This window comes from Erpetoichthys calabaricus, chromosome 5, assembly GCF_900747795.2.
Source record: "Erpetoichthys calabaricus chromosome 5, fErpCal1.3, whole genome shotgun sequence".
Lineage (NCBI taxonomy): Eukaryota > Metazoa > Chordata > Cladistia > Polypteriformes > Polypteridae > Erpetoichthys > Erpetoichthys calabaricus.
The window spans coordinates 219,678,774-219,705,556 of NC_041398.2; the positions used below are offsets into that span (position 1 = coordinate 219,678,774).

At 37.0% G+C, this 26,783-nt stretch overlaps 1 protein-coding gene across 3 annotated transcripts in view; it reads right to left on the reverse strand.

Annotated features, from left to right (window-relative positions):
• Positions 1-23,480, reverse strand: part of poli (polymerase (DNA directed) iota) — a 38,423-nt gene extending 14,943 nt beyond the window's left edge. The window contains exons 1-5 of one of the 3 annotated variants that reach the window (XM_028802572.2): positions 23,301-23,480; positions 16,411-16,527; positions 13,451-13,615; positions 12,680-12,829; positions 9,632-9,868 (exon numbers count right to left, since the gene is read on the reverse strand). In XM_028802572.2, coding sequence (XP_028658405.1) covers positions 9,632-9,868; positions 12,680-12,829; positions 13,451-13,615; positions 16,411-16,527; positions 23,301-23,448 — 817 coding nt within the window. In that variant the 5' untranslated portion in view covers positions 23,449-23,480. Of the gene's footprint in view, positions 1-9,631; positions 9,869-12,679; positions 12,830-13,450; positions 13,616-16,410; positions 16,530-23,251; positions 23,271-23,300 lie in introns of those variants that run through there. The other 2 variants (XM_051928014.1, XM_028802573.2) reach the window with 2 other exon arrangements.
• Positions 23,481-26,783: the final 3,303 nt, after the last annotated feature.

A 26,783-nucleotide genomic window follows, 5' to 3' on the forward strand; every position in this document is an offset into this window, starting at 1 on the left:
ATATAATGCAGCCAGTGAGAATGGACTCCATAGTACAGATGGAGACATCCAGACTTTCCTCAACTGTGTGAGCAAAAGTTTTGATAAGCATACACAACTATAGCCAAGATGTGCTGTGCACAAATCTGGTCATTAGTGTTGGTTACTCTAAGAAATGTAAAGCTACTGAACCTCTTCATAACATGCCTGCCGATACAGACAGAAGTGTGGTCTGCTTCCTGTTTCCTGAAATCTAAAATCAGCCCCTTGGTTTTGCTGGCATTAAAGTCGAGATAAATGCCCTGGCATCACTGTGGCAGAAGGCAAACCTCTTCTCCATAACCTGTCTAAAAAGTGGTGACATCAGCAAAGTTAATGCCAGTGATAGAGCTGTGTCTAGGAAGGAAAAGAGTCAGAGCTCAGCAAGGGGCTGGGGGATGTCTGTGTTGGGATCTGCCAATCAAGGCGTCCAAACTCCAGTTCAATGGGTATTTGGTGGAGTTTGTGCTTCTTTTCCAACATTGTGTAGAGTGCAGATGCCACCAGTCAACTTTGACACATGACAAGAATTAACAATGAGGTTCACTGTCTGAAACTCCCTGCACTGGAATTTATCAGTAGTACACAGACACCAGCCAAAGAGATTTTCATTACGTAGGTTTTGTCGAGTGTGAAAACAATTAAGCAGCATCCACTTGCTATGTGGGAGTTTCAAAGCTTGGCACTGACAGAATTTGACGGAACAACAGTATTAAATGCTGGCCTGGTCTTTTCACCTCAGTGTGCTGTCACTGCAAGCCACACCAGTAAATGTGGTTGGAAATTGAGGAAGGATACTAAGCTCATCAAATCATATTTATACACCTAGTACAAACTGATACTAATTCAAGATATAAAGGCCAGGTTGATGAAATTTTCAACTACACTGTTGGTCAGTTAGCTCCCTGGATCTAAAATTATGTGTATGTAAATATTTTTGTAACATATGAAATTTAATATTGACCAATTGTCATTTGTATATCAACTCTTGACTGGAAAACTCTAATTAAATTAGGAACCTTTCAAAATAGTAAACACCTCTATCAAGCCTCAGGATTCCACAAATGAAAAAATAAAAATTTCTTTACTCTTTCCTTGAAACTTATAAAATCCAGTCGTAACCCAAGTATCATAGCTCTTCTTCAAATTTTCTTGAAGGCTGTTATGCCTTTCTTGTGATAAAAGAACAAATCTGACAGACCCCAGATGCTGCGTCAAAACTGCACTATATACTGTAGCTAAAATATAGTACTCTGTCCTCTACAGATATCTTCTTATACTGAATTACACATCTTTATTTCTTTTTCAAATGTTTTGGCACACTGTCTAGTTAGAGGTCCAGTTAGGTAACAGTACTGAAAAGTCTTTTTCATATGATGTACTTTCTCTCTCTCTCTGGATCCCCCATGGTATAATTATATTTTAATATTTTTCCTTCCGACATTGAGCACTTTACATTATCTACATTAGAATTCATTTGCATTTCATCTGTATTTATTTAGCTCCCTTTAGACTACCTCTGATCAACCTAATTTAGTTTCATCTGCACATTTAACTAATATATCTGAATCAAGAGAAATTCCCAAATGTGCACTAAACCTACCAAGCATTCTGTCTTACTTTAGACAGGCAAATCAACACCTTCATAAAACAAAGTATGCAACAGGGAAAGAAACCAAATGAAGTAACTAAAAATTCTAGAGTAATGTGTTATAACTGAAATGATTATGAAAATTTACACAAGTGTAATCCCAAAAGAAAAACTAAACACAACTCTGTTTGCGGCTTGTTAAGGAAGGGATTATTCTAAGATTTCATGAGTGAGAATGTGTTAAATCAGTTTAAGTAAGCAAAGCGATGTATATTACAACCAGAACAAGCAGAGTGATCAAGTGTGATATTATGACCTGATACTGGACAGATACAGAAGTTATAGATCATGCAGTACAAAAATAAACCATGCTGTGTATGTCTACTTTGATATCTTGTAAATTACATTAATAGAATTAATGATTTTTGAACTCTGTCATCAGATGACTTGTGGAATACTTCAAAGTTATAGAAAGATTTAACAAATTTCTACTGATGCTTACGTTCTGACTGCATAATGCATTAGTTAGCAAAGCTACCCTTGCATCCCATTGGATCAAGACTCAATACTTCCTTTGTCAGCTCTGAAACTAAAAACCGCAGAGCAATTGCCTGAGTTGTTTATTCTGTGTGAGACAGTGAAGAATACTCATTTAGCTTTCTACTATCCAGTCTCTAGCTGAGAGGCTTAATCTTGTTCATATTTTCAATCAAGAAACAGGCGTTTCATAAAAATTCTTCTACTTCGTTATTTTGAGCTCTCTAAGCAGTAAGACGATACTACACTATATACAGGGTGAGCCAAAATGAAATACCACTTTTCTCAAGGTCATTGCACGAGGTAGAGGCAGTTGGGGTGGGGGTCCTTTGATAGTCGTTCCAGTTTTCAGTCAGCAATATGCAATTGGTCCGGTTCACACCGTCATTTCACTTTTGAAGCGTTCTTCAAAAACAACAAATCCATCATCACTACACAACACTTCTTCCGAAAGCACTTCAGCATTCCTCCTAAAGGTGACGTCCCAAATCGGAAAACAGTTGTTCAGTGGGTGGCTAAATTTAGTCAAACACGTACAACATTGAACAGAAAATCTCCAGGCCATCCTCTGACTATATGAACGCCTGAAAACATCCATGCTGTAAGGGTATCAATTTTGCTGTCTCCTAGATGTTCAGCACGTAAAACATGCTTCTGCCTTAGGCATTTCCAACACGTCTTTGAGGAGGATTTTGCAAGACGACATTAATTTCCAAAATGATAGTAGTGCAGGAACTCACTGACAGAGACTGGGAGAGCCATAGAGAGTTGTATGCGAACATTCAGCAAACCTTTCATCGAGATGCCATTGTCATGTGCAGCAACGAGGCACGTTTCCATTTGAATGGTTGCATAAATAAGCAAAACTTTCACTACTGGGCTGAAGCCAACCCTCGTGAACTTCCTCAGTGACCCCTGAACAGTGAGCGTGTTACAGTTTGGTGTGGCGTTGCAGAATTTGGCATTGCAGACCCTTACTTTTTTGAGAAGGGGGGAGCAACTGTCACCGTCACTTCAAAACGTTACATTGAAACGCTATAGATCTTTTTGAGGCCCCAACTGGAAGAAATGGATGTGGTGAATGCGTGGTTTCAATAGGATAGATCAACAGCTCATACGGCATGGAGATCCATGCAAGTTTGGCAGGAGATGTTTCCGGGGAAGCTGATCTCCCTGCGCAGCGATGTTGGGTGGCCTTTATGTTCGCCTATTCTTGTAAGTGTTATCTCAAGTCGAAGGTATACACACACCGACCTCAAAACCTTGAAGCCCTCAAGGACGCTATTCACCACGAAATCACCGCTCTTTCCCTTGAAATGAGTCATGTGAGTGTTCAAACATCGTTTCGAAGAGTGTATCGCTAATGAAGGCCACCATCTTGAAGAGATCACTTTTAAAACAAACTGAAGAGACTCTATTTTGTATACCTGTTCTTGTGTCATAATGGAATTTATTTTATCTTGTTGCGTTTTTGCAGAATAAACGTTTGAAATGTGGTACTTCTTTCTGGCTCACCTTGTTACTAATAACTATCTCTCTGTTTCTTGAAAAAAATTGATTAAGACATTCTAGACAAAGCACTGTATCATCATAGTATATTGATACATAATAATTCTCATTATAGAACACACTGACTGAAATACATAATTTGTGTAGGACAAAGCTTGGTTTTTGCATGAGTACAACATAACCTGAAACAGAACATTTTTAATATAACACTTCAACTGGAATGCATTACATGTAGAATATTAGCCAGGTTTGTCAGTTTCCTCCCACAGTTATGAGGCACAGTGTATAAGATAACTGACTACCATTAATTAGTAAATAAATTTGCAATGAAAAAGAACTACAGAAACTAATTAACAAAAAAGATTACATACATATAAGAAGTACGCAATGAAGTTCAATATAAAGAAAACAAAAGTGATGTGTTATCAAAGGAAAAAACAAGAAATCCAGTAATAAAAAAAAAAAATTGGAGGACATATCACGTAAGAAGTGGACATCCTGTTAAATATTTGGGAATTATGCTGTCAAGCAATGGAAGAAGTGAAAAAGAAATAAAAATATGTTTAGCAATGGGATAAGTAGACTTCAATGTGAAGTGAAAATTGCTAACAAACAGAATTAATAGGATGCTAAAGAAAAGAATAATAAAAGTAATAATCTGGAGTATTTCATGTCTATAGCAGTTCACCACTTCCTACAGAGGTCCATCCTACCACTGCATTCAAGGAAAGGCCCAAGTAATGTGTAGTTTTAGATTTATAACTAACAAGCCACATAATCATTAGCATCTATTCCTCTGGTGATTGAAATCATTAGAAAAAGCTCAACAAAGAATGAACTGATAGAACGGCTGAAAAAGAATGACTGGCAATAAAAAAAACAGTGAACAATTCACAAAACCCTCTCTCAGATAAAACTATGCTGAGATATTTAAAAATGTGACAGCCTTATAAAAGTTCCATTTTATCTCACCAACTCTGACAACTACTAAAGGTAGAGGTGACATATACAATTGTACAACTATATGTAATACAGTGATCCCCCGCTGTATCGCGGTTCAGCTATCGCGCCCCCACTATATTGTGGTTCAGCTATCGCGCCCCCGCTATATTGCGGAAAAATTCAGTAAGTACATCTTACCTGTAGTGTACTTTGCAGCCAATTCATAACAAAGCATACAATTTTCAGCAGTCACTACGGCAGACAAAGAGTTTCGCGTTACAATACCCAGATGATTTCTTACAAGACCCGTTATTGGCTGAAAGAGGAGACTCAACCAATCAGAGCAGGATTTTCATTCTCTTGGGTTCCGATTGGCTGTTGCTAACGTGGTGTAATCTCGCAAGAACAGCGAGTGTGGGTCCCAGATGCATCTCAGTTCTCTGCGTATTGTTACCATGCTTGTGGTCCAATTGTTGTGAGCAAACTTTTTGTGAACTTTTCATTTTGTTTTAAGCCCTACAATGGCTTCCAAGCATTCTGCATCTTCTAAGAAGGAAAGGAAAGCGTTACGCAGATGTCGCTCGCCATTATGGCTTGAATGAATCGACGGTACGCTACATTATTATATTATTATTATGTTACTCATATCCTTAGCCCGACATCCACATATTATATGTGTTTACAAAGTGTGTTTTAATAAATTTAAATGTGTTTAAAGCGTGTGGGAGGGGTATATTAAGGATTACACTATAAAAAAATGTTTATTTATATGGTCTTTCTATATCGTGGATTTTCACCTATCGCTGATGGGTCTGGAACGTAACTTCCGCGATAGGCGGGGGATCACTGTAGATCCATTGCTATTCTTACTAAATCATCATCCATTCAATCATAACTTATAAGGCCCTCTCTCTCATACAGAATCTGTACAATCGGTTCTTTATTCTAGCACTGCCTATTTAATAACAAAACAAAATGGTTAGTAACCTACACAAACAGTGCAATGGTGATCTAAATTGACTAAAAGACTAAATTGGAGTTTGCTTTTACTTAATTTAAAATGGAATTACATTTTATTTTTTTACTATTTAACAAATTAAGGGAGCACAATAACAGAATAATCAGTATTACTGTATCACAACATCTGTGTCTGTTTTTTTAAGGATGAAGTGGCCTTTGGTGTGAAGTGTACATGTTTTCTTTAAGTTTAATTTGTTTTCTCCAGTGAACTCCAGTTTTCTCTAATCCAAAGCGATGCTATTAAACTAACTGAAGAGGCAAAATATAATTGACTAGACATTGCATATATGTTTGAGTTTGTAGTATAATGAACTAATCCAGTACTATTTTTCCAAGACAGCTTTTTGCCTCCTGCGAATTAAGTAATAATTTAACTTTGATCCAGTGCATGTGAATAAAACAGTAATTGCATTGTCTGGTTTGCCTGGAGAGGCTGCAAGAGATGCCCTTATGCTAGCACACAGCTTCTGCTAACATAGCTCTGCAGTTCTCTTCCTCACACAAGAGGGAGTCTGACAAAAACTAAGACATAGCTGGAAAATGCTGAAAATTTTGAGCTGGTACATTTCCAGCTTCATGTGCTAACAGAAAGAAAACCTTTAAAAGAAGATCTCAACAAAAAAATGGCTCTACTATTGCGGTTAATAAAAGGACTGTGTCTTAGCCTTTTCTGTTTTTTTAGTGTGATATGTTTAAACTCTTTGTCCTATCTGACTGAGGTAACATCTTTGCTGTAAAGCACACAAAATGAGCTCTGCTTCGTTGCAGGGTAATTTCTGCCTTCCTGGACACTTAAGCGATCCCTACTTTTCCCACTGCTCTCCTAAATTTGATATAAAGTGTGAGCAAACATTCAAAATAAATTTAATGTAGTTTATGCATCGCAGAACCTATTATAGTTACACTCCGAATCTGTGATTAAAGTAATGTCCACATTATTACATTTTCATTTAAAAATGGCATTTTTAAACAAAAATAATCGCTGTTCACACTAACGCTTTCACATCATTTATGAAAACATCTCCACCCACAGTAAAACAACTGCAAACACATATGACGTAAATGTTTGACTACACTGGGTGTGCACTCATTGTCAGAAACAAGAAGAGAAAGTGTTTTCGTTGAAGGAATGGTTATCCTGATGGGCATGGGATTTATCGCAACACTGTAGCAACTGGTAAATCATTTACCTTTTGTACATATACACAGCATTCAAACTATACAACACACTATTTAGAGACATGCAGGTAAGAAACTCAACAAGCACCATGGGAAGCAACTTCACTATATTGGAATATAGTTTTCTTCCATGAAGGGTGCCCAATTAGGGAATGAGATATTACAGTGTCAAATCAAATCAAAAATAAGCAGGATCCAATCAGGGAAGGACAACTATAAGCACAAACCAATCACAGCACAATTAGAGGCTGCGTTTTAAAACTCTTCATTTTCACCCATCCGCACTACAATGCTGAAATGGCACTTTCAAAAATGGTTTTCGAGAGCATTTTTAAAAGTCAGTGTTTTTTGTTTTCCAGATGAAAGGCAACAACAGGGAATAATGTCTGTGTGTTTAAACAAAATGTAGTAATGTGGAGGTAGCCTAAGTTAAAGTCTGTTTTTTGCCTTGTATTCTCTTTATTGTCTATAACTCCCTATAATCCCTAAAAAGGAAGGATTAAGTGGGTATGCAAATGGTACTATGCAGGTAACAACACCTATGCAAATATACATATAATTATATATTATATATAATTGCACATCACAAAACACATCACTGGTACCAAATTATATTTGGATTTTATATCTTCCATATTATTAAATACGAAAATTTACACTATTCATTACATCTACTCTATATATATAAAATCCTAAGCCTAAAAGTGCAATTATTTTATGTGACATTTTTATGCCACTTTTTTTGTCACACTTTAAATCAGGCTTATTTTAAAACCAACACATATATATTTTGTATCATTCTTTTCAGAATTCATCAAACTTTAATGTGATGTTTTTAGATTTTCAGATTATTATTCCATTTTCAAATTATAAAATAAAAAAATATCAAGAACTCACATCCCGTAAGACGTGACTTAACCAAGAGTGCCAAGAGATTTAACCACACCCTGGGCCGGAAAAAAAAGACAACGAGTAGGACAGCTGCTGTACAGGCTTTTAAATGTTCGAACCGCGGCATGAGATGCAGATCATGTGGCACGGCAGCTGCAGCAAGCCAGCAGCTGATCGAGCGAAGAGGAGGTTAAAAAAAAAAAAACTATTTGTTTCCCATTGTATCACCGTTTAAGAGGGGGTTTCGGAGGAGCAACCACGTCTCCTTGAGGTGCGTTCAGCCCCCCTCTTCATAACGCAAGTGGCAGACTGGCCGCAACTGGGGATCATGTTGCCCCCCTAGTATATTCTAAAAAATGGCTACTTTTACAACTATTGTACTTCAAGATAAAAAGCAAAATCAATTTCTTCCAATAACTGATTGTAAAAGATACAAAATATTACAAGGAGATTTGAGTCAATAACATAAAATATTTTAGAAGCATTTTGTGCAATTAAAGACAAGTTGAAATGTCACATGTTTAACCATAAAGTACTTTTTCCTCTGCAGCAAGACACATTCTGTGCCAAATAGTGTTCACCTCAAGTTTAAGTGAAACAGTGGCCTTGAAGTCTCTTCTAAGAAAATGATTGTGTCCTTTCTGTTACTAAAAAGTTTTGCCAACTGACAGTAAAAATCAGCCCATATTTATCCAAAGACTGCCCCATTATGTGACAATTACTGATTCCACTACTGAAAAGCAGTAACTGTATAGGGTGGTCCAGATTTAACTATGCAACTTTTAATGCAATGCAATAATTGCAAAATTAGATCTGGACCACCCTGTACTAACAAGTCACATTCAGTATGAGTATATAGTGAACATATCCAAATGGTGAAATGTGAACTAGTGCATGATATCACTACAGGCAGACAATACCATTTTTAGAAAAGGCAGTATGACATCATTTAAGCAAGTGAGCTGATTCTGCTCCAATCTAAGTGGAGTCTGATAAATTCATGCAAAATGGCTTTTAGTCAGCCTCAACGAGATACTGGCAAACCATTCAATGAAGCAGGAAAGGTAGGGTGGAATGTCACCGAGGCTGTTTTTTTCTTTAACAAGGCAATATTTTGGACAGCAAAACAGCCATGCTTGTTCAGTTCTCCACCAACCTGTCATGTGTAGCTTTAGCAAACTTCTACCAATGCTCCACTGAAAACCTAAGAAATTTGCTATGTAAAATGCTTTCTTGTTGCAAATTAAACTTGTATTCATAAGCCCTATGTAAATTCTGTAATTACTCCCTTCATTATTAAGTTCAGAACTATGTAAAACAGATAATTTATAAGGTAGGGTATCCAACTCTTATTCCAGGAAAAACAGATTTCTCAAATTGCTTCATTTTAAGTTTAATATAACCTTTTAATGGCAGCACGGTGGCACAGTGGGTAGCGCTGCTGCCTCGCAGTTGGGAGACCTAGGGATCCGGGTTCGCTTCTCGGGTCCTCCCTGCGTTCTCCCCGTGTCTGCGTGGGTTTCCTCCCACAGTCCAAAGATATGCAGGTTAGGTGGATTGGCGATTCTAAATTGGCCCAAGTGTGTGCTTGGTGTGTGGGTGTGTTTGTGTGTGCCCTGTGGTGGGTTGGCACCCTGCCCAGGATTGGTTCCTGCCTTGTGCCCTGTGTTGGCTGGGATTGGCTCCAGCAGATCCCCGTGACCCTGTGTTTGGATTCAGCGGGTTGGAATATGGATGGATAGATAACCTTTTAATAATATTTTGTTGAACATAATTTGACCACCTCATTACAAACTTTAAGCTACTGAGAATCTTAAAAATCTATTTATTGATAAAGCTGTTACACAGTATAGAAATCAAACTAAAAAGAATGTAAATAACTTTCTCCTCACATTTTTCATCTGGGAATGAATGGTAAATTGTAAACAAGCATAGTTTCCTTACCAGGAACTTTTTGCAGGTGAGGCAGGCTCTTCATTAAGTCCAGAGTACTTTCTGGCAGCAGTGTGGTTTGCTGGTTGGGCTTGAATGTTCCAGATACAAGCTTTGCCAGTATTTTATTAGTGGCTATTCCAGCACATCCTGTAAGACCCAATTTGTTGTACACAGCACTTCGTAGCTCTGCTGCAATCTGTGACCCTACAGCAAGCCTGATGTGCTCTTCGACTTGTGGGTTTATGGCTGCAGAGAAAGAGATACTTTTATAAGTGGCTCATTATATATAAATTGAAAAAAGGTCTTCTGAAATTTAAAAAGCTTGTTTCATTTAAAAACTGTGACAAATTCTGATACTAATAAGTAATAATAATGAGTTTCAAATAGTAAAATCCATCACCTATCACTTCTTCAGCCTTGCAAAATAATGCATTATGTTATCTTTAATCTTAAATATTATTTAACAGAGTAACCAAATTCAGAGTTTTGAAGAATTACTACAATAAGTCAGTTCCACAACAGAAAAGACGCCTGCCAATGACTGGAGTTTTGAGGAGTTAGTTGTCCATGGTTTCTCTATAAATATATGCAAACTGAAATCTTATAAACTGTAGTTATGGTGCATTAAGAGATTGCTATTAACATGTGTTTTATCCTCTGATTTGTCTAATTACAAATGGCTAATGCTGACATACAATACTACTACTGTCAGTCATCAGCAGACCCTAATGTCTTAGCATGCTTAATCTTAATAAAGCAAATTTCTAATATTCAGCATTTCAAATAAAAAAAATTTAGGCAAAACATCTGGAAAATCATCTGGACATTGTGCCTCCGATTATGGCTATTCCTGCACTGGCTGAGCATCACCGTCTGGTTACCTTACTACTTTGGATGTTGGCTTTGGTAACAATGATACTGGAGCCTCTCTATAGGAATTACAATTTGTATAGTCAACTATTCATTCTCTCAATAACTGTTAACAAGTGCACCAATCAGTTTAAATATTTGTCAGTTTAAAAGATGGGCATCAGGAGCATGGAGACATCTGTTTAGCTTAACATATAAGAACCAATTAAATTTTCTAAACAGATCTGTGAACTACCACATAAAGCTTTAAAAGTCAACATTAATATTTTAATTTGTACCTGTTGATCAAATGGTATCCAGTGCGGTGCTGAAATAATGCTTTTTTCACAATCATGTTTGTCAATAAGCCAGCTACTGAATTCTGAAACCATCATTCTCTTGTTTAAGACCATTGTAAAGAACATTGTAGTAGGCCAGAAGCAAAAAAATACAAACATGAATGTGTGCCTCGGCAGCACAATAGTCTACATAAAGTGAAATATGTGAAAAGTTCACAAAGTGAAAAAAGCACAAGGGCTGTCAAAGAATTACTATTTTTAATCGTGATCAATTTTAAAATGTGATTCAATTATTTGCATATTTAACCAAAGAAGTTCAGCAATGTCCAGTAGCACCCTGTTCATGCTACAGCTGTACAACTTCTTAGCTGCTTAAACTGTGAGTACTTGTGTCTTTTATATAAATCCTTGATACGTGACATATTTGTCCCATGTGAAAGTTTTAAGAATTGTCAGACCTTGCTGAATATTGCCTCTCAATCCTGTATCTTCACCTATATACAGAGGTCTGCAGTTTGATTTCATGCATTTTGCAATAAACAGCATCAGTTAACACCTTGGACACCTTCCAGTTCTGAAGGGAAGTAAGCTTGGTCACCATAAGAGAAATGCATTTCTGTGGCCAACATATGCACTTCTGGTCCTCAACCTTGCCAGTTTGTCTGTGCTTCTTCAAAAGGTCTTCAAAAGAGACTGGACAACACATTTGCCTGCCGTGAAATTTCTGCTTGGGAAAAACCTTGATGATGCAGGACAACCAACTTGTGCCTCGTCACCATGTTCACTTTTGCCATGAAGTAAGACTTGCAGGTTAAACCTGCACTAGTACTACAGCCTCACCTTTTCTGGTATGGTTACCAATTACTCAGTTTTATTCCATCTACACGACTGCTTCTGGTTCAGGGAATCACTTTGGTTCAATCTATACACTATGTCATTGATCATTTGCCCCTGTCTGTTATATTTGCTTAATCAAACACTAGGCTATATGCGTACAAAGATCTCTTTTTTTTAAATGAAGAAGTGCTCTATGACTTAGTTTTCTTCTTTTAGGAAATTATAATATCTTATTGTAATGCTTTACGTTTTGCAAAAGGAATGTTTAGAACTCTAAAATATGCTCTTTTCTATTATGCCACTAATCCAAAAGACATAAAATAACTCTCTCAGAAAAATACTTTTATGAAGTCTCTTAAAAAGCATCTGATTTTGTTGAAAGCAGAGCTCCTAGTGTGCTGAAGACTGTTTGCAAACTAATTGACCAAGAGGATTAGAGGAAAAATAGGTGACCAAGCGGATTGGATAAATTAACATCACCTTATAAACATGTGTCATTTACCCTGTTTTCCCCAGAAAAGTAGCGAACCAAAACCAGTGTAGTAGTTAGTCAATATAGCCAGCAGCTGACTCTTGGACTACTCATTACGTAATTGTTTTATAGTTAATTTTTAGCAACATGCAACTTTCAGAAAGCTATCCATTCATCCATTTTCCAACCCGCCGGGTCTGCTGGAGCCAATCCCAGCCAACACAGGGCACAAGGCAGGAACCAATCTATTGCTCATCTAAAGGTCTCATGCATGTAATAATGAGGTAGGTATGGAAGAAAAGGTTAAAGGAGAAAAGCAAGAGAGATTAAAAAATGAAAAAAAGCATGCACATCTTTAAAGGAGGGAGGGAAAAAATACAGAATTTCCTTAATTTTTTAATTACTTTACATGTTAAGATTAGAGGTTATTCAGTAGTTTGTATTATCCTCGTATCCCAGCTATGAATTATCAAACTTTTAATCTTTTTTGATTATCTTATTTAAATATCATAATCATGGATATTACAAATAAAAAAAAAAACAGTATATGATGTATTTATTGGAGGTTATCTTTTTATAAGAAGTATTCTTTTAACTTACACATATCATTATATATGTGGCCAACCACTGGGACATTTAAATGTGTATCACCGAGAATTGTTACTCTTTTTTCCACCATCTCAGTTACATCCAAAAAATTTTCATCAAACCCCAGCCTTTCTACAAGAGGGCAGTATTGTTCTAGGAATTCTAAAGAAAGAGATAGACACATACACATAGCAGAGAGACATTTTTATTCAGCTACTGCAAAGAAATGCATATAATAAATAATTCACTAGACAACCCTATTAGAAAACATTTTCAACTGTTTACAAATAGCTTAAGATATCAATACGTTCCATTCAGAGTATTATGATCTAACATAATTGTCCTAGCAAAACAATCATACTTGTTAATTTTGTTGCTTTGGAAATAAGTTGAATCATATCTGCTTAACAAACTATCTGCCTAAGCCAGCACACAGTGTTTACTAATTATGAAGTCCAATCTATTGTTTTTTTTTAATTCACTGAAAATAATTAAAATGTTTAGTTTCTTATTTGCATTCAACCATAATCAATAATTCTTAATCTTAAAAACACCATAAGGCACATTTAAAAGGTTATCCATTTTATACTCACTGGCAGTTCTCATCTACCCTGAATACTATAGAACAGTGTTAAAAATGTGTGATAATCAAATTCTACAAAATGTCAAATTACACATGTCTATATACAACTAACTGGCTACTTGCACTGACAAGAAATGTGAACAAGCAAATGATTTTCCTTCAGTTACCTTGCATTTTTACCTGTATGTACATGTTTATACCTGTAACTTTATATGACATTTCCCTATAAGGTGTCAGGTCCTCTCCATTGACAAGTACTAGCTGTGGACATTTTTCTTTAGCTTCTCCAATAGTCATTATCTTATTCACTCCAAGTTCTCTGGCCACATAATTGCAAGTTACCATAAGGTACTTCTGCTGAACACCTACCAAGAATAAAAATAAATATATACACAAAATACAATTAAAAATATTTTTTTATTAGAATCACAAACTGAGATAAGCATTTGATCAACATTTTTATCGTCTACTGAACAGGAAGTTGAAAGTTCCTTCAGTAATTTATATATCACGAATAATTGGAAATGACTCTTTTCAAGATTCACTTGAGTTACACATACTATTCTTACATCTGAAGCAGCAAACAACCACTTCTTTTTCAATAAATTATGGATTAGAATTGCTGTCCAATATATTTTCTATGTTAGGTCCTAGTTTTCATTTTCACTATTAGTTTTAGTAGACAGATTACTTCTATATTTTTCACACAGATACACATATTTTCTAAATTGTGCCAAAAAATGGTGCATCAATATACTTAAACATAGTAGCAGTAAATTAACTTAACAAATAAACATAGAGAATTTAAATATTATCGCCTTAAAGGGATAATTTACTCAGTTTTAACACAAAGCTCAAGAAAATGTGTACCTCAAGTGAAACTGATGGACAATCGTACGCTGCTCTTCAAACTGTCATATAGAATTTGTACACTTTTTAGTTCTATGCACTTCCATCCATTTTACCATGATTTCTAAAAGGCGTTGCCAGAGTTTGAAACTCTTGGTTTTGCTGCTTATAATTTCAGGAAACTCTGGGGAGTCATTCACTTTGCAATTAACTTTCTCTTTCACATTACAGAATACAGCAACAAACACAATGCAGTACTCTATTTCTCTAGAACCTGACAACTAAAAAGCATGCATGCTATTAACTGTACAACATACGAAAAGCAAACTTTCTTCCATTATTGTTTGTTGTGCTCCTAATAAGTATGGACACCTGTCCTTAAATATTAATATAATGTAACACTCCCACATGCTTGGACTTCAAGAAACTACTTTTAAAAATACTTTGGACACAAGTGGATAGCTAAAGTCTAACAGATGTTTCTTTTGTTCATGCCTAATCCAAATAAACTTTGATCTAGACCCAGACCAAAATCTAATTTTACATGTTAAGGTATTGTTAATATAAACCTATCATTATTTCTTTCAAGCGGTGTGTCTAAACTTCTTCAGATCAGGTCAGTTTGGGGAGCATACACTGCTACAGCACGCTGCCGTACCCACCACATGACGAAACAGCTCGGGATCCTGGTTGGCAACCCTCCAGGTAAACACGCAGTCCAGTCCCACCCTTTGGAAATGACCCTCTATCTGCCGTTACGTGGGTGTCCAGCCACTCAGGTCCTCAACAATGAGCATCCTGCGAGCTGGGTCACCCTCAGGGAAGTGCGCCCCATGGCCGTAGTGCCGAAACCGATGGTCCCTCACAAAGCAGGTAATGTGCCTCATTTGGGACACAATGAGCAACTGCTCATTCAACACAACGTCAAACCAGCAGTACTCAAGGGTTCTCTGAAGATACACAGTATCAACTGAGACAAATCTTCAGCTCAAGTCACTGGATAGAGTCCATGTCTCACAACCATAGAGCAGGACAGGAAACACCAAGACTCTAAAGACTTGGACCTTCGTTCTTTTGCATAGATATTGGGAGCACCACACACCCTTTTCCAGCGACCTCATGACCCCCCATGATCCCCCAATCCATCTATGGATTTCATGGCAAAAGTCACTAGAGACATAAATGTCACTGCCGATACAAGTAAAACCCTTGACAAGGTCGACACTCTCTCTACAGACAGACAAACTTCTTCTTGCCTGCACAAATTGCTCCACCCTATTCACAATATCAAGTCAGCGGTAAAGCTAACCAAACATCAGCCAGTACAGACAAATTATTTTCAAATGGAAAATGGCAAACTCAAAAATCACAGATGCAATATTGACAGTAATATATCATGTATTTAAAGAGCGGACAAATCAATGTGTTAATTTTCCCAAAAACAACTATGATCTCATGAATTTAACTTGAAATAAGCAGATAGCCTAGCCACTGTAAAGAATAGCAACATTAAGAATTACAATGACTTGAAGAACATTCAGTTCAAAAACAGCTATTCCAGAAAACCAGATAAACTAAATTATTTAAAACTGTCACACCAACCACCAACAGAATCTACATAACATCTATGGAGCACAGATATACTTTCCTATGGGAATCATTTGTGACTCATGTGACCGACTTAATATCTTGTGGTGTAGAATTTAATTTTTGTGCTGTAGGTGGAAGTATGTAGGAGCAGAATTAGTCCTGTGGTGCTCGCTAATATCAGAAACAGCATGGAATCCAAGTTACACCATGCTTGAAAGAAAACATTACGAAAGTAAAGGTAAATCCTGTTGTTGCATGCCCACTGAAGATTTGAATGACCAATTTACCTATGAAATTAAAAATACAACATTTATTTTACTCAAGTGTCAGTACTGATAATGCTTAGGCGATTCTCTCACATTCTTTGGAATTTTGTGGATGATGTATGATACATAACACCAGAGAAGACATTTATCATTCAATACATAATTCGATCAATCGATAGATAGAACTTTATTTGTCCCCAGGAGGAAATTTAGCTTTTACTGAAGCTCTGAAAATAAATAAATAGATAAATAAATAAATACACACCATAATGACTACAAAGAAAGAAAATATAAATTAGTCCTGTGGATTAGGGAAGAATTATCATAAACTATGTCAACACTAATGAGATTGGTCATCTGAATCAGAAATCACTTATCTTATAGGGTTTACAAAACTACTTTAACTCTTTCTCTTTCACCCTAAATGTGAAAGTATTAAAGGTTTAAAAACATACCTACTGGTTTATTTCTCAGTGATGGATTACGAATCATTTCAACTTGAGCATAAAAGCAATCCAGATCAAAGTGTAAGATTACTCGATTTTGCAAAGATTTTCCCAAAGTCATCTTCCCTGAACAACATGGAAAAATAAAAATTAATATCAAATAAAAGTGTTTGATATGAGCCATGAGTTAGAGGTTTCCAAATTTTATCAGTGCCTAAAATTAATTTTTGGTTCAGGGATTTCCCCTCCATTTAACAATGTGATGGATTTTATACACCTACCACACATCACGGAGGATGTCCATATAGGTATTATAAAGAATTATAAAGTCATTATGAATTTCCATTATTTTCCCTAGTATGTACATGCACCATTTCTGCTTGACATTTTCTGCTTGATAAGTAAAAAATAAATACTGCTTAAAAATCAAAATTAAAATTAAAACCTTACTGTATTAGTTGCTATATGACTTAGCAAATACCACAGTTACAAAAAATATTTTCGACTTACAACATCTTATTTGCGAAACTCTTTAAAGCTACATTTCTAATAAATCACTTTGTCAGTATGTCATTTTGTAAGCTTTGTAGTATCTGATGTAGTGACACTTATGTTTGCATTAGTACATCAGGATGCTAAGGCAACCTCTGTGAAAGAAAAATTCTCAACTGAAGATTACATTATTATTTTAGAATCCCTGTAAAATAGCCTTTGTTGTAATATTTTTAGGGTATCTAACATAAGTGGTAAGGTTTTTTATAGATTATATTTTTGGACTGATTCAGAATTAGTCAGTAAAATAGACTGGCCTTAATTGCTTTAATGTACATGTACAGTAACTACAGCCTACAATTCAGTCTCTCACCCTTCAAATGTGAGGTGTAAACTGTATGTTTTCATTGTTTTCCTGACATTTTACTTATAATACTAACGGGCACTACTCTTCTTAGACAAAAATTAAAATGAAGAAAAAAGGTAGGTGGAATTTTGTAAATTAAAAACATAGTTTTGTCAACACTAAGAACCAATGTTCAAAAAATATTGTTAAACCTCAGTGCACTTGACAAATATGTGAATGTTAAAATAATTATTTTGAAATACTAACATGTAGCACTATATTTCTCTAGAAGCTGCCAACTAACTTTAACCCACATTCAAATGTACTACAGACATTTTAATATGAAACATTAAAATTTAAATAATTGAACTTGCATTTTATTGCCAGTCGGCATAGTTACTAGAAATTTCACCTGATGTTACATCCATACAAATACGAAAAATAAAAACAATTAATAGCACAATGCACAATATATGACAATATCACAACATTTTACACAACTCTAATGAATGATAACTTATTGCACACAAAGACACCATTACTGTATAAAACAATCTGAATGCAGAACTGAAGTCATGCCCAGTGATATGTAATCTTTACAATTTAGGTTGGTTGGAGGAACTTGGATATCAGAAAGAGACAGGTATGAATCACAGACTGCGTTTAACCAGAGTGACTGTAGTATGTAGAAACTATGTGCTGTGTGGTTCTTGACTTTACTTACTTGTAAAATTTCCATGACAGCAATAAATGAAAGAGATGGTTACAAACAGGTGAGTGTAGTCTTTGATTATACTTCCTAAATGTTTCCTAACCCATGATATATACAGTTTCAGGTTTTTAATATTTTCTGCTGACCAAATGACACTCTGCAGCTTATGTTTTTAATGAGCGGATGCACCAACATACCATAAAGTAACAGAGAAAGTGAGTATGCATACATTGACTACTGTAAAAAGTTGGCAGGGAGAAAATAAGTGCTGCTGAGCTGTTCTGATAAGAAACGTTATGCTTTCACCTTAGAACAGACTGTGAATGATAAGTAGTGCCAAATGATTTCACCCTGTTAACACTGAAATCATTTATAACCAGGTGAGAGGTAACGAATATTTAGGCTAATACAGTTGAGAGTGCTAATCCACCTCAGAAATGGCACCTATCCCCCATTTGTGATCATTCCTATCATGGATGTGTCATCAGCAAACTTAAGAACTTTTACAAATCAGTCATTGCAGGTAAAGCCATTGATGTAGAGGGAGAAAAGGAAAGGATAGAACACTCTCCTGAGAAGACTGACATTTACCCAGCTTCATTGTCTGACATCTATTTCTAAGACAGTCAGAGATCCACACATGTGGCATAGTCTACACTCATATTAATGTATTTACCTCGGAGAAGCTCTGGTAAGGCTGTGTTAAATAATTAACTAAAATCCAAAAATAAGACTCTTGCACATGTAATCAGAGAGTCAAAATGCTGCACAGTACAGTGGAGAACCATGTTTATTGCATCTTCAATTGACCTGTTGGCACACTGAGCAAACTGTAGTGGGGTAAGGAGAGAATCTGTGACAGATAGACTTCAGACTAGTGTTGAATCAGTACTAAAATTTTGACTTCAGTATCAATACCAGCTTTTGGACCTCAGACTCATCACTCATCTCATCTTACCACAGCCTCCCTAGTAAGCCACGTCAACACACTGTACTTTGCTCCTCTTCCTTCTTGGTAGCATCTAGTGCAAGTCCAAGTAAATGGGTGTCGGTCTTGCTTAGGTGTCCCCGTGAAGTCTCGATTACATCAAGGCAAGAAAGGATCATCCTTATAGTTTCAAGCACATTAAAGCTAGGAGGGGGTGGAAGGGCCTGCTGCGTGTCAAAGCATATTTTCCCCCTGTATAGTCTACCGTGCATCGATGGGGAATAGGTGGGCGAGTAGAAAAGTAATGTTTACTTCCGGTACCGAAAATACAGAAGTGCCGATACCAAACCATTTTAAAAACTGGGGTTTTCAGATACTTTTTCAGAACCAGTTTACTGCACAACCCTGCTTCACATTCTAAAAGTCTTCATTATTGCAGAGGTCAATGCCACTAGCCTGTCCATTAAGACATAAACAATCTCACTTTATTGTTTGGCAGCCTGCAATTAAAGAAATAACTTGTTTTGTTGAGTTTATGCACAGTTAGTAAATTGTTTTATATCTCCAGCCTAACCAAATATTTCAGAACTCTACAGTGAGAACTTATTATAATCTAGAAATTTGAGATCAAACATCAATCTACACACATATACTGTACAAAACCCCTTTACTATTGTTATCCCTTAATATCTCCTAATTAGAAACAGTATTCTTTACTGTTATAAAAAATGTGAATGATCTTCCTGTTATCTTATTGCTGCCTCTTTACTCACCTGCTCATTACATATTAAAAAATAAATATACACTGATGAGCCAATTATGACTGCCTGCCTAATATGGCATTACTCCTCTATGTGCCACCAGAACAGGTAAGACCTGACATCATATTGACTCTAGAAGACCTCTGAAGAGGTCCTGTTGTATGCGGCACGACAATGTTAGAAGCCAGTCCTCTAACTCCTGTAGACTGCAAGGTGGAACTAGTCGTATCCCACAGATACCCGAGTGGATTGAGATCATGGGGAATTGAGAGGCGGGGTTAAAACCTTGAACTCTTAATCATGTTCCTCAAACCATTCCTGAACAATTCATGCAGTGGGGCAGGGCCCATTATCTTGCTGAAAGATTACACTTTAATCGGGACATACTACTACTGCCATCAAGAGATATATACCTGGTCTGCATTGATGTTTAGGTAGGTGGTAGATGTCAAATTAACATCTACATGAATGTCCGGACTCAGCGTTTCCCAGTAGAACATTGCTCAAAGCATTACACTCCCTTCACCAGATGTCTTCTTCTCATAGTGCATCATGGTGCCATATCTTCTTCAGGTATGACACTTGCATAATTGGCTGTTCACATGATACAACATAGGACAGGATACTTTGGACCTAATTAGCTTCTTCAATTGATCCAAGGTCCAGTTCTAATGCTCATGTGCCCATTGTAGGTGCTTTCAGCAGTGGATAGGGGTTGGTATGGACACCATGACTGGCCTATGGCTATGCTGTTCCATATGTAGCTCGGTTTGATGCACTGTGTTGTGACTCGTTACTTCTGTAACCACCAATAAAGATATCTGCGATTTGTGCACAGTAGTCCTTATAATTAGTTTGTACCAGAGAGTACAGCTTTTGGTGGCCTTTCAAATCAATGAGTCTTGGCCAACCAACACCCTGTTGGCGGTTTGTGGGTTTTACTCATAGGACCAACATCAACAGATACTTACCATAGCTGATCATGCAAACCCCACAGGCCTTGACATGTTGAAAATGCTCAGTCATCTGGTCAAAATGATTGATCCTAATCGAAGTCATTCAGGTCTGTGTATCTGCCCATATCTTCTGTATTTAATGCATCAACTACAAGTACTTAATGTCAACTAACCATCTAACATAGCCTGACCTGTATATGTGTCATTGTTATGACACAGTCAATTTCATTTCATTATATAGGAGTGGTCATAATGTTTTGGCCTTTCAGTGTGTGGATGGATGGATGGATAGATAGATAGATAAATACATAGATACATGCATACATGCATCAGCGATATGAGAAGTGGGTACTGATCCTGATAGCATTCCGCGCAAAGTCACAATCATCCCGGGATGTTGGGGCCAACCCATTACAGTGCACACTCACAAATACTTCCTCATATGTGCCAACTTTTACAACCATTGATTATATTAACAAAAACATTTTTGGGATGTGGAAGGAAACCCCTCACACAAAAGGGTATAATCTGTGAAACCAGGAACTGACCCTCTTCCCAGGAGCATTAGGCACTACATGGGAATTAGCCTTTCACTAAGCACTAGTCTACAGCATGGATCTCTTAGGCATACAGCTACACCTACTCACATAGGCATAATTTATTGTTGGCAACCAATATATTGTTTTGTTTAAGAGATGTTGGGTTAGTTAAACACCTTTACAAAACACTGTTCACTAAATCTGATGAAATTTGAAACCTTTGATTTGAACTAATTCCTCATACATGTCTGTACTCTTTGAATTTTTGCCAGCTGCTGAAGGGCTACAAACATAGATGTGTACTACACAAGCAAACCCTGAAATGAGATAACCGGCAACCTTTCATGCTGATGCAAATATCAGTGGTTTAGATGCTTAAATTCCAGAATCTAAATGTGTCATTTAATAGGCATCTTCTTGTTGACTTTCAGTTGGCAAATTGTGGTGGGTGGTTCTGAAAGAAAGAACTGCACATACAAGACAGATGTCACTTCATATTTAGATACTAGTCTGAGGGTAACTTCAAACACACCTGTGGAAGACAGGTCTGCGGCCACAGCTGCAGGTTTCAAGAAGGGCTCTTGGGTATTCACTATTCTATTGCAATCTGATAAGGAGCCCTTATATGCAGTTAGTGGTGTGTGAGCAAATGTGGAGCAAACGTTTAATGTTTAATTAGCTTTAGCAGAGCAACTTAGACAACTCTTACTGGCAATGGATATGAGATGCTCAAAAAATGACAGTAGTTGATAGATAAGCTCAAAGTAAAAGTACACTAACTCCAATAAAATGAATGAATAAAGATGAATCGTAAAGTATGTAGGAAAATTGACTGCAAAACACAATTTTAGAGGCAAAATAAAAGATACACTGCAGAACAGCTATTTGCAAAAATTAGCAGTGCATCAAAATAAATGTTTACCAGCCACTTTAAAGAAAAATAAGACATAAAAAGTTAATTGAAATTGTTGGAAAAAAAGTACAAATAGAAATCTTTACAGAACAAGCTAGGATAAAAAAACATAGCTGATGTCAAGAAAAAAGAAACCCACAGCAATCCAGTGAAAGACAAACAAAAGCCTATAACACAATAAAAAGGAATTACAAGCCATTGAAGAGATCAAGAACAATAACTAAACCCGAGAACCAAGCAATGCTTTGCTTGCTGAATATCGTGACGATACATATGTGTTTATGTTATAAAGATTCATAATGCTTCATTTTTGTAGCATCCCATAGACAAAGCAACTGCAAATATTTTAAAAGCACACATGCAAGTGCATACAGACACTCCTTCCCATTTTAATATACAACAGAGAAATGTGGGCCTGGTCAATATTCTCTGTGTAGAAGCAATTGCAAAATAACTAGTCTGTTAAAATTAGTCTGTTAAAATACTTTTCAAAATTCATTCAGTGGACATCTCTGGAGGCTGTGGAGTTACCTAGCTTGTTAATTCAGCCATTAATCATTACTAGGAGTTGTATGATGACATATAACAGCTGAACCCAGAAACTGGTCCAACATCATCAGAAAAATTCTTACTGAATACAAGTAAGGAGTGTATTGTTATAAAGTCATATTTATTGTCTAAATATTGCACTGTGGTCCTGGGAAACGTAACTCCGTACCACTGTATAATGACGAAGTCATCAGTATATAATGACCAAGGTATCCGTATAGATGTATTACAATGATGCCCATTTGAACTGACTTGCATTCCAAAAAATGTGTTTGTTCAGTTTACTGTAGTAGCAATTCTAAATGGGCCTGCAGCGAGTAAGAGAGGGATTGTGCACGACTGTGCCCTGCGATGGGTTGGTATTCCGGACAGGGCTTAATTTACATCTAGCCGAATCTGGGAACCTCCCTGAAAACGGGTTCCGTTAATAGCCGGATGGAACTACTGTTTAAAACTATTCATTTAATTGTGTTCAAACAAAGCGTGTAACATACAAGTATTTTTTAAAAAGTTAGTAATCTTACAGTAGCAATAGCTTCATTCCGCTGCAACGAAAGGGACAGTCAGGACATGTAAACAAGCATTGCAGAACTTGGCGTGTGCCGCAATGGGATTAAAGAAGCCCCCAATGCAGAAAAAACAAAGTAAGCTCACACGGCAAATTGTTCCGTCTGTCACGGCGGATTACATATTGCAAATATACCTCGGCTGGCAGGGCCACAACGCCCGGCAAACTGCGGACAGACGTCTGTTGTAAATGAGCTGTCAGTCCTCCATTCATTTTCATCGTCAACTTCTTCGTCTGTCTCCATGCCCGAGCACGACTCTTCGGCACTGTCGCTATACTCCATGGCTGCCGTATGTCGCGTTCAGGCCACGCCCCCTACACGCAGACTCGCCGAGTGGCACTCGCCGGCTCTGACTTTACGCCTGCCACCTGCTGCCAACAAGGAGAACAAACACTCAGCTCAATGTACTGTATTGTAGCAGTATATCACTTTATTTTTGTCTGTTCCACTTTATCAATACACTATAGATTACATGTGGAGTGTAGGTGTCTGGTTAAGTGGCATCTCTAAATTGTTCCAGTATGAGGGATGAGTCAGTGTTGTATGAGCGCGCGATCTATCCACGTTTGGTTCCTTGCTTTAACTAAAAATGTCGAGAATCTGCATAGGTTCCAGACTGATTCGACCCTGAACTAAGTAAGCGTGTTAAAAAATAAATGGATGATTTTAAAACTTGACTGATATACACCCATCTTTACTGTGTTATGTCTGTTACTTAGAAAGTCAGAGATCCATAGGCATGTGGCATACTGAGAAGTTTGCTATGGTGAAATTTTGATGTGATTGTAATAAATGCAGGACTGAAATGCATAACTATGAACCTGGCATAAGCAGCTGAGGTGTCTATATGCTCCAAAATGTAGGAAAAAGCCATGCTCTCTGCATCCTCATCAGCTGTTGGCACAGTAAACAAACTTTACTGGGTCAAGGAGAGAATCTGTGACAGATTTTAGATGCTGAAGAATTAGACGTTCAAATGATTAAATTATTACAGAGGTCACTGCTACTGGTGTATAATAATTTAGACTATAAGTCTAAACAATTCTTTATCAGATCTATGATTCTGCAATTTGCTCTTCTGTAGTTTCCAACACATTGTTCAAAACTGCGGTTTTTCATTGTTTTGTATGAATTTTGCTTGTAACCCTGTTTATTCATATACATTGTGAGTGGTGGTGAGCCAGATTCTGTTTCTGCAATGTGCTGAGGTGGTTTACTACACAGCACACTCATGCAAATACCCACACTCACTCACTGACTCAGGAAACATGCATGCAAGTTCCTCGCATCCATCCTTGAATATCTCTTTAGAGATAGCATTCATGATGAACACCTTGTTATGGCCCATTTAGAGTTACCAAGCAAAACATCTTGGAATATGGAAGAAAATAAAGTGCCCAGTGCATTAAAACAGAAATGGGGAATACTGTACTGTATATACTGTATATATATATATATATATATATATATATATATATATATATATATATACAGTGGTGTGAAAAACTATTTGCCCCCTTCCTGATTTCTTATTCTTTTGCATGTTTGTCACACAAAATGTTTCTGATCATCAAACACATTTAACCATTAGTCAAATATAACACAAGTAAACACAAAATGCAGTTTGTAAATGGTGGTTTTTATTATTTAGGGAGAAAAAAAAATCCAAACCTACATGGCCCTGTGTGAAAAAGTAATTGCCCCCTGAACCTAATAACTGGTTGGGCCACCCTTAGCAGCAATAACTGCAATCAAGCGTTTGCGATAACTTGCAATGAGTCTTTTACAGCGCTCTGGAGGAATTTTGGCCCACTCATCTTTGCAAAATTTTTGTAATTCAGCTTTATTTGAGGGTTTTCTAGCATGAACCGCCTTTTTAAGGTCATGCCATAGCATCTCAATTGGATTCAGGTCAGGACTTTGACTAGGCCACTCCAAAGTCTTCATTTTGTTTTTCTTCAGCCATTCAGAGGTGGATTTGCTGGTGTGTTTTGGGTCATTGTCCTGTTGCAGCACCCAAGATCGCTTCAGCTTGAGTTGACGAACAGATGGCCAGACATTCTCCTTCAGGATTTTTTGGTAGACAGTAGAATTCATGGTTCCATCTATCACAGCAAGCCTTCCAGGTCCTGAAGCAGCAAAACAACCCCAGACCATCACACTACCACCACCATATTTTACTGTTGGTATGATGTTCTTTTTCTGAAATGCTGTGTTCCTTTTACGCCAGATGTAACGGGACATTTGCCTTCCAAAAAGTTCAACTTTTGACTCATCAGTCCACAAGGTATTTTCCCAAAAGTCTTGGCAATCATTGAGATGTTTCTTAGCAAAATTGAGACGAGCCCTCATGTTCTTTTTGCTTAACAGTGGTTTGCGTCTTGGAAATCTGCCATGCAGGCCGTTTTTGCCCAGTCTCTTTCTTATGGTGGAGTCGTGAACACTGACCTTAATTGAGGCCTGCAGTTCTTTAGACGTTGTCCTGGGGTCTTTTGTGACCTCTCGGATGAGTCGTCTCTGCGCTCTTGGGGTAATTTTGGTCGGCCAGCCACTCCTGGGAAGGTTCACCACTGTTCCATGTTTTTGCCATTTGTGGATAATGGCTCTCACTGTGGTTCGCTGGAGTCCCAAAGCTTTAGAAATAGCTTTATAACCTTTACCAGACTGATAGATCTCAATTACTTCTGTTCTCATTTGTTCCTGAATTTCTTTGGATCTTGGCATGATGTCTAGCTTTTGAGGTGCTTTTGGTCTACTTCTCTGTGTCAGGCAGCTCCTATTTAAGTGATTTCTTGATTGAAACAGGTGTGGCAGTAATCAGGCCTGGGGGTGGCTACGGAAATTGAACTCAGGTGTGATACACCACAGTTAGGTTATTTTTTAACAAGGGGGCAATTACTTTTTCACACAGGGCCATGTAGGTTTGGATTTTTTTTCTCCCTAAATAATAAACACCATCATTTAAAAACTGCATTTTGTGTTTACTTGTGTTATATTTGACTAATGGTTAAATGTGTTTGATGATCAGAAACATTTTGTGTGACAAACATGCAAAAGAATAAGAAATCAGGAAGGGGGCAAATAGTTTTTCACACCACTGTATATATATATATATATATATATATATATATATATATATATATATATATATATACACAGTACTGTGCAAAAGTTTTAGGCAGGTGTGAACAAATACTGTAAACAAAGAATGCTTTCAGAAATATAAATAATCATTGTTTATTGTTATCAATTTACAAAATGCAAAGTGAACGAACAAAAGAAAAATGTAAATCAAATCAATATTTGGTGTTACTACCTTAAGTTACTACGTATAAACCAGCATCAATTCTTATAGGTACACTTGCACAAAGTCAGGGATTTTGTAGGATTATAGTCAGGTGTATGATCAACCAGTTATACCAAACAGGGGCTAATGATCATCAGTGTCACACGTAGGTTGAAACACAATCATTAACTGAAACAGAAACAGCTGTGCAGGAGGCTTAAAACTGGGTGAGGAACAGCCAAACTCTGCTACCAAGGTGAGGTTGTGGAAGACAGTTTCATGTCATGGCAAGATTGAGCACAGCAACAAGACACAAGGTAGCCTTGGTTCA